The sequence below is a fragment of the Miscanthus floridulus genome, chromosome 7 (genome assembly GCF_019320115.1).
Source record: "Miscanthus floridulus cultivar M001 chromosome 7, ASM1932011v1, whole genome shotgun sequence".
NCBI classification, from domain to species: domain Eukaryota; kingdom Viridiplantae; phylum Streptophyta; class Magnoliopsida; order Poales; family Poaceae; genus Miscanthus; species Miscanthus floridulus.
The window spans coordinates 79,701,047-79,712,571 of NC_089586.1; the positions used below are offsets into that span (position 1 = coordinate 79,701,047).

General features: G+C 52.5%; 1 protein-coding gene across 4 annotated transcripts; it reads right to left on the reverse strand.

Moving 5' to 3' along the window:
- Positions 1–447: 447 nt before the first annotated feature.
- LOC136467142 (mitogen-activated protein kinase kinase kinase 3-like) lies at positions 448–11,280 on the reverse strand. Of its 4 annotated transcripts, none has more exons than XM_066465721.1 (11): positions 10,618–11,271; positions 8,854–9,384; positions 8,255–8,342; positions 8,042–8,104; positions 7,598–7,758; positions 7,432–7,507; positions 6,985–7,044; positions 6,783–6,890; positions 6,471–6,635; positions 1,100–1,218; positions 448–1,004 (listed from the first exon to the last, which is right to left on the reverse strand). In XM_066465721.1, the coding sequence occupies exons 1-11, from the start codon at positions 11,028–11,030 to the stop codon at positions 755–757; spliced, it is 2,034 nt and encodes a 677-aa protein (XP_066321818.1). In that variant the 5' UTR covers positions 11,031–11,271; the 3' UTR covers positions 448–754. The 4 variants fall into 4 exon arrangements, with proteins under 4 accessions (XP_066321818.1, XP_066321817.1, XP_066321820.1 ...); XM_066465720.1 differs by having other exon boundaries at positions 448–1,007; positions 10,618–11,263; XM_066465723.1 differs by lacking the exon at positions 8,854–9,384 and having other exon boundaries at positions 448–1,007; positions 10,618–11,280.
- Between the last annotated feature and the right edge of the window lie 245 nt (positions 11,281–11,525).

The following is an 11,525-nucleotide window of genomic DNA, read 5'->3' on the forward strand; positions in this document are numbered from 1 at the left end:
TTTCTCTTCGAAAGGGGTTCTGGGCACGGTGCTACCTCTGGGGTACAGGCTTTGTTCTTGGTTGTCTTGGCTTTTCTGCTTCACCGGGTCCTCATTTCAGTAATTGGTAATTACCGTTCCTGAGTGTTGTAAGGTTTTCTATTCCCTGTTAATGAAATACGTGTTATGGCACGCTCGAAGAAAAAAACTGACAGGGTCAATACGCAATGTATCACACCAAACCTGCAACTCCAGTGTGTCTAGGCGTTTAGAGTACTTTACTTCTTAGCGATCTAGGTTGAGTTAAACGCTGCCATCTGAAAGTCTGAATAGCCACATACATCTAGTTACCCTCTCAAAAGAAAAGCCAGTCCAGCTACTGAAAATTGACTGGCTCACATGGTCCATCCATGTGTCCTATCACATGGCTCACAGCTAGTCACAACATAAACATGCAGGTGAAGAAACTTAAGGTGTGCATATTTCTCTTACTTTATTTATATATGAAAGGCATACTTATTTTACATAAAGAATCATCGGTATCGTCATATTTAATATACATATACAGGGTGTACAGTGACCATTTACAACACCTGCACATAGTTGACAATCATCAGCTACACCTTCTTTTTCATCTACACAATAAATCAGATCATGAGCAATCAGGATTCCTAGTTACCAAGGATTTATCAATGCAAACATCTCCTGGATCACCTAACTTTGCCATGAAAAAATATCGATAACTGATAGTCTCCTACAGCTCTACAGATCATAATCAGAATCCCTTTGGGGAGCCATATGGGCTTTGCGGTCTCTGGCTGATGTCGCGCCAAGGATCTGGAACTGAGTCGCTTCCTCTCATCTGGTTCTGCATGTAACTGACTGGGTTATGGGCTGCAGATCCCGAGGAGAATGCCAGATGTGATGGGGAAGCAAGGCAGCTCCAGTTCGATTGCTTCAACTGGCGTGACGGGCTTGAGCATGGAGACACTGGGAGAGACATGTTTGCTCTCACATCAATATGCCTGCTGCAGGATGATGGCAGAATTATCAGTCAGAAAACTGGGTGTGATTGGATGAACCGGAAAGAAGAATGGTTAGTAAATGCAGGTTACTGTGCCTGGAAGTTTTGTGGGGTGAAACGCATGCTGAGGAAGATCCCATAAAACCTCGCACTCTTATCCCTCCAATGCCCCGCAGAGGAGCAATGCTTCTCTTCAATGAAGGTTCTTTGTTGGACTGCAAACAAATTTAAGGCTATCAAGATCATTGCAAACAAACATTAAGTCATTAACATGACCGTGTCATGTGGGGCCGCACATACGCCAGGAATAGAAGGGCCCGAGATGCGCGGCGTGCAGCAGCGCGCCAGGGCGACGTGGGCGCCGTGGTCACCGCGGCAGGCACCAGCGCAGGGCTCGGTTTAGAAAGTGGCTAGATTAAAGGAGAGCCAATCAAGGGGCCTCTGATTTAGGAGTGATTTGAGGCTATGGCCTATAAGAGTCCTTGTAATCCGTCATTTGAGATTAAGTAAGAACAATTATCGCGCTGAGGGGTAAAACCTCGCCCCAACACGGATCGCGGCTACGAACTACGTAGCCGGGGTGCGCCTACCCTATCCCTCAACGCCCTTGACAACCTGGTATCACGGTCTAGACGATCCAGTTCATCCCGTGCCCCTTCGCCAACCCCAGCCGCCGCACCACCCTCAGCCGCCGCGCCGTCACCCTCGCCTCGCGTAGACGCCATGGGCGACAACACCGTCAACAACGCCGCCAACGCTGCCTTGCAGGCGACCTTGGACTCCCTGGTCGCGTCCATCAGGACCCTCCAGATGTCCGTGGAGGCCAACGCCCAGGCCATCCAGCGCCTGGACGCCGCGCGCCCGCCGCCGGGCGGATCGTCAACCTCCGCACACTCCGGGTCGGGGGAGCACCACCAAGATCGGCCGCCGTGTTTCCAAAAGCTCGACTTCCCGCGCTACGATGGCAAGTCGGATCCCCTGATCTTTATCAATCGCTGTGAATCTTATTTTCATCAACAACGAATCATGGAGGAGAAAGTCTGGATGGCGTCGTACAACCTCGAGGACGGCGCCCAGCTGTCGTACTACCAAGTCCAGCAGGACGAGGGTACTCCTTCCTGGCGCCATTTCAAGGAGCTCCTCCACCTGCGCTTTGGGCCTCCCCTCCGATCCAACCCCCTTGGCGAGTTGGCGGCTTGCCACCTGAACCGGTACCGTGGAGGAGTACCAGGACCGGTTCCAGGCCCTGCTACCTCACACAGGCCACCTGGACGAGGCACAGCGCGTCCAGCTGTTCACCGCCAGGCCTCCTTCCAACGCTCAGCCATGATGTGGAGATCCACAATCCCTAGTCGCTGGTGGCGGCCATGAGCCTCGCCCGCAAGATCGAGTTGCGGAACAGCTACGTCGCACCCGCGGCACGCGTTCCCCCACGCGATCGGCCACTCCTGCCGGCGCCCCCTGGCAGACAAGGCCGCGCCGGCCACGATCACCGTGGAGGGCCGGCCGGTTCGTCGGCTGATTTAGGCGGAACAGGAGGAGCGTCGTCGCCTCGGTCTCTGCTACAACTGCGATGAAAAGTTCGGTCGTGGACACAATCGGGTCTGCAAGCGGCTGTTCCTCCTCGACAGCGTCATCGAGGACGACACCGACGACGGGGCCGCTGCTGATGAGGACGCCGCCGGGGAGGAGGCCCCGCACTTCTCCCTCAACGCGATCGCTGGGGTGTCCTTCAGCGACACCATGCAGGTCCAGGTGGCCGTGGGCGCCGCCGTCTTCACCGCGCTCCTCGACTCGGGATCCACGCACAACTTCATCGCCGAGGACGTGGCCCTCCGTACCGGGCTGCCTCTGCAGCGTCGCCCACGCCTCACGGCGACAGTGGCGAATGGCGAGCGCGTCTCCTGCCCTGGCGTCATTCGGTAGGCACCGCTCACCACCGACAACGACACGTTCCGCGTCGATCTCTTCGTGATGCCACTCGCCGGGTACGACCTAGTCCTCGGCACGCAGTGGCTGGCGACCTTGGGGCCGGTGCTCTGGGACTTCAGCGCGCGGAAGATGTCCTTCCAGCGTCAGGGGCGCGCCGTGTGCTGGACGGGCGTGGCGACGACCAGCGCGCCCGGCGTCCGCACCACGACAGCCAGCGAGTCCCTCCTGGACGAACTGCTTGCATCCTTCGGGGACGTCTTCGCTGAGCCCCAGGGGCTCCCGCCTCCGCGCGCCTGCAACCACAGCATCGTCCTCAAGCCGGGTGCGCAGCCGGTGGCGGTCCGGCCGTACCGATACCCTGCGTCCCACAAGGACGAGTTGGAGCAGCAATGCGTCGCCATGTTGGAGCAGGGCATCATCCGCAGCAGCGCGTCGGCGTTTTCTTCGCCGGTCCTCGTCAGGAAGGCGGAGGGATCCTGGCGCTTCTGCGTCGACTACCGCGCCCTGAACGCCCTCACCGTCAAGGACGCGTTCCCCATTCCCGTAGTGGACGAACTGCTCGACGAACTCCACGACGCCCGATTCTTCTCCAAGCTGGACCTTCGCTCCGGGTACCACCAAGTTCGCATGCGGCCGGGTGATGTCCACAAGACAGCGTTCCGCACACACACGAGGGCCTCTACGAGTTCTTGGTGATGTCGTTCGGGCTGTGCAACGCCCCAACGACATTCCAGGCGCTCATGAACGACGTCTTACGACCCTTCCTCCGCCGGTTTGTCCTTGTCTTCTTTGACGACATTTTGATATACAACAAGACATGGGCCGACCACCTTCGCTACCTCCGCGTCGTCCTCTCCATGCTGCGCCAGCACCATCTCTTCGTCAAGCGGGCGAAGTGCGCCTTCGGCGTCGCCTCCGTTTCGTACCTCGGCCACGTCGTCTCCGAGGCGGGCGTCGCCATGGATCCGGCCAAGGTGCAGGCCATCCATGACTGGCTGGTGCCACGTTCGGCGCGGGCGGTGCGCGGTTTCCTCGGCTTGGCCGGGTACTACAGCAAATTCGTCCACAACTTCGGCTCCGTCGCCGCGCCGCTGACAGCCCTCCTCAAGAAGGAAGGGTTCCCCTGGACCGACGCAACAGCCGCGGCCTTCGACGCGCTCAAGGCGGCGGTCACCTCAGCCCCGATCCTGGCGATGCCGGACTTCGCCAAGGACTTCGTCGTGGAGTGCGACGCTTCTTCGCACAGGTTCGGCGCAGTGCTCATCCAGGACGCGCACCCAATTGCGTTCTTCAGCCGTCCCGTCACGCCACGCCATCGCTCCCTCGCCGCCTATGAGCGGGAGCTCATTGGCTCGTCCACGCCATACGGCACTGGAGACCGTACCTCTGGGGCCGCCGATTCCTCGTCAAGACGGATCATTACAGCCTCAAGTGCCTGTTGGATCAGTGTCTCGCCACGATTCCCCAGCACCACTGGGTGGGGAAACTGTTGGGCTTCGACTTCTCCGTCGAGTACAAGCCGGGCGCGGCGAACGTGGTGGCGGACGCCTTGTCTCGCCGCGACACGGACGAGGGGGTCATTTTCTCCATCTCCGCCCCGCGTTTCGACTTCGTCACGCGCCTCCGTCAAGCGCAGGACACCGACCCTGCCCTCGTCGCCATATGGGACGAGCTCCGTGCGGGCTCCCGCGGCGCACCATGGACGCTCGTCGACGGCATGGTCCAGTTCGGCAGCCGCCTCTACATCCCCCTGGCGTCCCCGCTCGTCCAGGAGATCATGGTGGCCGTGCACGAGGACAGGCATGAAGGGGTCCAGCGCACACTACATCGCCTCCGACGCGACTTTCATTTTCCTAACATGCGACAGCTGGTGCATGATCTCATGCGCTCGTGCGTGACATGTCAGAGGTACAAATCGGAGCACCTCCACCCGGCAGGACTTCTACTTCCCCTGCCCGTACCCCAGGGTGTCTGGAAGGACATCGCGCTCGACTTCGCGCGTCCGTGGCAAGTCCGTCATCTTGACGGTGGTGGACAGGTTCAGCAAGTACTGCCACTTCATTCCCCTGGCACACCCGTACTCCACCGAGTCCGTCGCGCAAGCCTTCTTCACCGACATAGTGCGGCTTCACGGCGTCCCCCAGTCCATGGTGTTCGACCGCGATCCGGTCTTCACCTCGACGTTCTGGCGAGAGCTCATGCGCCTGATGGGCGCCAAGCTCCACATGACCTCGGTGTCCACCCTCAGTCCGACGGCCAGTCAGAAGCTGCCAACCGCGTCATCGTCATGTACCTGCGCTGCCTCACCGGCGATCGACCTCGACAGTGGCTGCGCTGGTTGCCATGGGCAGAGTACGTCTACAACAGCGCCTACCAGTCCTCGCTGCGGGACACGCCGTTCCGCGTCGTCTACGGGCGCGATCCTTCGACCATTCGGTCTTATGAGACGGGGGACACACGGGTGGCCGCCGTCGCTAGGAACATGGAGGAGCGTGACGAGTTCCTTGCGGACATCCGCTATCGCCTGGAGCAGGCGCAGGCGGTCTAAAAGAAGCACTACGACAAGCTCCACCGTCATGTCGCGTATCAGGTGGGCGATTGGGCCCTCCTTTGTCTTCGTTAGCGAGCAGCTTCGTCCATTCCCCAGGCCGTCACCGGCAAGCTCAAGCCACGCTACTTCGGCCCCTACCGCGTCGTCGAACTCATCAACGACGTCGCTGTCCGCCTGGCCCTTCCGCCTCGCGCTCGGCTGCACGATGTGTTCCACATCGGTCTCCTCAAGAAGTTCCGCGGGCTGCCACCGGATGCTCCACCACCACTGCCCCCCATCCACCATGGTGCGTCAGTTCCAGAGCCGGAGCGGGCCATGCGGGCACGATTGGCGCGCGGTGTGTGCCAGGTCCTTGTCCAGTGGAAGGGCGAGTCGGCTACATCGGCTACATGGGAAGACGTCGAGGCCTTCGCCGCCATGTACCCGGCCTTCTAGCTTGAGGACGAGCTGCTCCTCGATGGGGGGAGAGATGTCATGTGGGGCCGCACATACGCCAGGAATAGAAGGGCCCGAGATGCGCAGCGTGCAGCAGCGCGCCAGGGCGACGCGGGCGCCGCGGTCACCACGGCAGGCACCAACGCAAGGCTCGGTTTAGAAAGTGGCTAGATTAAAGGAGAGCCAATCAAGGGGCCTCTGATTTAAGAGTGATTTGAGAGTCTGTTGAGGCTATGGCCTATAAGAGTCCTTGTAATCCGTCATTTGGGATTAAGCAAGAACAATTATCTCTCCTTCTCCCTCTCTCAACAAAATGGGCGCTGAGGGGTAAAACCTCGCCCCAACACAGATCGCGGCTACGAACTACGTAGCCGGGGTGCGCCTACCCTATCCCTCGACGCCCTTGACAGACCGGAAAAGCTTCTATGAAACTAGTACAATATTTATTAAAAATGGATAAGCAGGTAAGTCACTTTTTTATGACATGCCTCTGCAGGAGAAAATAGTCTGTTTCTCAAAGTGGTATTGCATTTGGCCCCCTCTTATTACCTGATTGTCTTGAACAAAAGGATGACGCAGCAACTGAGTTGCAGATGGGCGCTGCGCTGGATCACGTTTTAAGCACAAACTAAGGAAATATTTCCCTTCTTTAGAAAATCTCTCTGGGATTTCTGGCATATCGTTAGTGTTAACTATCTTAAACATTGCAGGTACCTGAAAGCCACATGTTGAGGCAAAATGGACATTAGCACCAAAAAATCATGAAGTACATGCTAGTTAATTTGACTATAAGAAGCAAAGTGACTCATCCAAGTTGGATGGAAATATTTCAGTAAAATGTAACAAAATGTGAAGACATACATCTTCATACTGATGCCAAGGATGTCTCCCAGTTCCCATTTCAATAATTGTGCAGCCAAGGCTCCAGATATCAACTTCAAAACTGTACCCATTTTTATTCATTATAACCTGAAGAATTTGAAGTACTTCACACAACTTTTCTTGAAGATGGAAACCATACATTGACAAACTCTTCAAATGTCATTGATAGAAAACAGCATACCTCAGGAGCCATCCAGTATGGGCTTCCTCTCAATGAGTGTATTTCAGCTAAAGATGTTATCTGCTTCATATAAGCAAATAATGTGAGATAGGGGGAAAAAACTCAAAAGGATCTCCTTTTGGCTAGTTGCCTTTTTATATTGCAAAAAGATCAACTGGTAGCAATCAGAGTCATGCTTGCTTCAGTTATATTATGATGCTATGGAGTGCAGAAAACAGAATATGACTATCAACATCCTTCACAGGGAAAAGTGTCTATAAAATGAGATTCAATCTAGGAGGAGCTAGGTGTACAAACTATGACACCTGGTTGGCTCCATGGAGACAAACTATAGCCTAGCTAAATGCAAGTGTGGGGGTGAGTGAGGTTCCAATAATGCTCCTAAACACAGGCACACACAAAAAAAAATACAAAAAAAGTCTGGAAAATGGAAAGAAACTGCATTACATGTTTAGCCATGCCAAAATCAGCAAGTTTGACTTCGCCATTTGGGCCAACAAGTACGTTTGCTCCTTTTATGTCTCTGCCAAATAAAGCATTACGAAGTGTTATACTAATGCTTTATTCAACTTTAACTTTAGAAAGAGAAATAGTGTGAAATCATTCACAGTACCTGTGCACAGTTTTCCTACCATGCAAGTAGGCAAGTCCAGAAAGAATCTGCCGAGTATAGTTACGAATCACAGGTTCCTTAAGAGGACCATAGTCTCTAAGCAATTTATGGATTGAACCTCCAGAAACATACTCAAGATAGATGGACAGTGCCTCATCAGTCTGCCCAAAATCATATAGTATTAGGAAAGTCTAAGCATAATCAGCACTTCATGTAGAAAGTTTATGTACATTCGTTTGATACCAAAGGCAACAAATTTTTTTCTTGGCATGAAATGACTTAATGGGAAACAGTTAGAAAGAAGTTCAAAGAAAAAAGGCAAATGAGAAGGGAATAGGCAACAGCAGTGGCTTGACACACTACATAAGCAATATTGCATAACAAAACTTTTGTGGTCGCAGGGCACTCAAATGGTATAGTTATCAGTTGCAACATGGAACTCACCAGTTCACTTCCATAGTATTGCACAATGTTTTGGTGTGAGAGTTGTCTAAGCATATCTACTTCCTGTGGTACAAGAATTGTACAAGTTAATAAAAAGAATCAACATGATTCAGGATCTACATCTCAGAAAGGCACATGCTACAGGTATTTACATCAATACAATTGCCTTTGATCTATAGAAGACTTATCAATGAAATTGGGGCATAAAATGACCTGCTTCAATTGTCTGAGGCGTTCTTTTGACTTTGAATCATCCAAAATAACTTGCACCTCCTTTATTGCGCAAAACTTCCCGCTTTCACTATATAAGACATGGTTAAGATCAAACACAACATTCTAATGATAGAAGAGCCAAGAGTGTAGAAGTTAGAAATGGTTCTCAGATTTCATTTAGTGTCATGCAACAAAATGAAAGATATATCATTTTTTAGTCAAAGAAAACAATAAGCATAACATGTATCTGATAGTTCTCATTTCCTGATTCCTTTAGCTCACTGAATTTGACATGGCAATCCAAATGACTCCAGACAGTCTAAATCGATCTTGCATATCAGATTACACCTAGTAACGAATTGGTGTGCCAACATTGACAAAAAGAGTGCGTTTATTAGAAGCTGTGTTTTGCAGAGTTGGAATCTACACATAAACTTCAACAATTAAAACATCCACTTCGATACAAAAGTTTATAAAAATGAGTTTGTCTTTCCATTATATTTATATCTTCAGGAACCAAAACAAATATACCGAGTAACAAAGGACCTGAATGGAACTTTAAGTTTTATTAAAATGATGATACATAAGGGAATTCATACCTGTTGAATCCAAGGTAAACCTGACCAAATGTGCCGCTACCTAACAGCTTCCCCTTTTTCCACTGTGATTGGGATTGGGCAGAAGCAATGGGAGATGAAGGAATGGGACAGCTAGCAATACGAGCCGGAGGACGAGGCAAGGGTCGAGACAGACTGCTCGCAAAAAAGGGTTGAGACTGACTCTTCAGATCATCCATCATTTTAACCATTGACCTTGAACTAACCCCAAGGTCTCCTGGAGCTGCAAAACTGGAAGCAAAATCATGCCCTCTTGGTCCTGGGGAAAGACTCCTCGTTCTTGCACGAGCATTTTTATGAAACACTCTACCACGCGAAGTAGTCCCAGTAGTTGCAGCTTCATAGCTTTGCAAATGAACTTCTCTGGCATTGGTGACAGGCACCTCAAAAAACTTATGGTGCTCACGCGGAGGCGGAGCACTACATGAAACAAGGTGTTTTTCTTCTGTCGTGCGCTTATGTGCATCAGGTGGCATAGTTCTTGCTCCAGGATAGACAAATGGATCCACATACCTAAAGGTTGCAGTGTTGCACCAAGGAATAGAAAATGTCACAAAACATAACAGGACTGACAATGACAGATAGTCAGAGGCACAAAACAGGTACAGACGAAAATAATAAACATGCAACTCTGACAAGGGCAAAGCAATAGGAAAAAGTGTGGAAATTCAAGATAGAAAAATCCGGAGTGTGGGTGGGAGATTTTGGATTATTAGAACCTTTGAGGAATTCTATGAAATCAAAACTAACTGAGGTAAGAACTCGAACTAATTGACTATTGTGTTTAATAGGCCAGATAACCCATGGTCTTATACCAAGTGATCATTGCTGTATATGCAAAAAGTGTATTTAGGCTGTGTTTAGTTCGCGAAATTTGGGAATTTGGCTACTGTAGCACTTTCGTTTTTATTTGACAATTAGTGTTCAATCATGGACTAATTAGGCTCAAAACGTTCGTCTCGCGATTTCCAACCAAACTGTGTAATTAGTTTTTTTTCGTCTACATTTAATGCTCCATGCACGTATCGCAAGATTCGATGTGATGGCTGGTGTAGCACTTTTTGGGAACTAAACACAGCCTTATCCTGCACCATGAACTATCCAGTCTTCATTAGGCCTTTGTCAGCTGGTTTTGGTGGTACTTAAAATTAATGGTAATAAATGCTTGAATACCACATGTAAATAATCCAAAAAAGGATCACTAAAAACCCTAGTAGTTCAAAAGATTGGCTTTACAGGGAATTATAGAAACTAAGATAACAGCAAAACTAATGATTCAAATGGCAATATAACATAGTAAGCTACTAGGTTTGTCACAGGACTAAGATTGATGACTTGATGAGCATGCACACCAACTTCTGCAAGGATAAGCAAAGACTTGTCCAAGTGAAACACGCCTGGTTGCAATTTCTCACATGATGACAAACCATTGACCTCTGACTCCCCGTGTGCACGGCAGTCGGCAGATGACAAGCGCGGAGGGGGTCAACGGGCGAAATTGGTGCGAAACCTCCCTCACTGCTCCTTAGTCATGGCGCTCAACCGGAAACCACTAAATTACTGACATTTGCACACACCCACATCACCACAGAGCTCCATTTGTGTAGTCATGCAACGACATTGGACATAGACTAATCGCATCATTTTCGCTGTACTCACGCACGCTGAAGGTACATCGTACAGATTACGGCGATGAAGGAAACTGCGAAGCAGCACGTATCCCGCGTAAATGCAGCATTTTTGTACCTGTAATTTGTGTTATCCACCACCTCGTCTGACTCCGACGAGCTCCCGCTCGAAACCGGCGAGCCACCGCGCGCCGATTTGTACACAGCAGGGCGCGGGAGCGGTAAACCCTGCCCACGCCCAGCCGCCGCTCCCCCAGGTCCTGACCCGCCGCCGCCGCCGCCGCATAGCGTGGCGGCAGCGGCCCTATCCGCGCCCCGCGGCGCCGGCGCCGGCGCCGGGGAGCCGAGGCTGCGCGTCCACGCCCGCTCCCACTGGACCGACGGCGACGCGCTGGCGGATGCGTACGCGGTTGGTGGAACGACGTCGACGGAGTGGCGAGGCGAGCAGGAGGCCGAGGCGGACGCCGGCACGGGCCCGTCCTTGCGCTTGGAGCTCGGCCTGGACCTCCTCCTCGGCCACCAAAAGGGCATCGCCTTCTGGCGCTCCGTCCCTCCCAGCGGGAGCGGGAGCGGGAGCTCGATCCCCGAGGCGCGGGAGGGAGGTGGTCGATACGCGCAAGGCGCAACAGCTGCTGCGGCCGCGGCTACGAGTCCACGACTACGAGCGTGTGCGGTCTGCCCACGCTCCGCGTTCGGGTCTTGTCTGCGGTGCGCGCGCGTGCGGTGTGCCGGTGTGCGAGCCGGCCGGCGGGTTAATGCCACTCTCCAAGGCCGTGGGACCCTGTCTCTCCTGATGTGGAAGTGTGGGTCGACTGGTGTGTGGTGGTCGTCGATCGTCTGTGATCTCGTTGGTTTTTTCGCTGTAACTGCAAGAGCCGGGAGTCGCTGGCTACGGGGGCACATCATAGTGTAGACAGAATATTGCCACAATCTTTTTATGACGCGCGTGCTTAGCGACTGCAAGGAACGCAAGGACATGTGCGACTTGATTAGGGTGTTTGGCGAGCTGAATCTGTTTTGAAGAAG

Excerpts from the sequence above, each read along its gene's own strand:
- LOC136467142 (XM_066465720.1), bottom strand. The coding sequence starts at position 11,030 with ATGCCCTTTTGGTGGCCGAGGAGGAGGTCCAGGCCGAGCTCCAAGCGC. Across the intron at positions 8,343-8,853 it reads GTTTACCTTGGATTCAACAG|TGAAAGCGGGAAGTTTTGCG; the intron begins GTATGAATTCCC and ends TGTCTTATATAG. Across the intron at positions 7,508-7,597 it reads GGTAGGAAAACTGTGCACAG|AGACATAAAAGGAGCAAACG; the intron begins GTACTGTGAATG and ends TTTATTTGGCAG.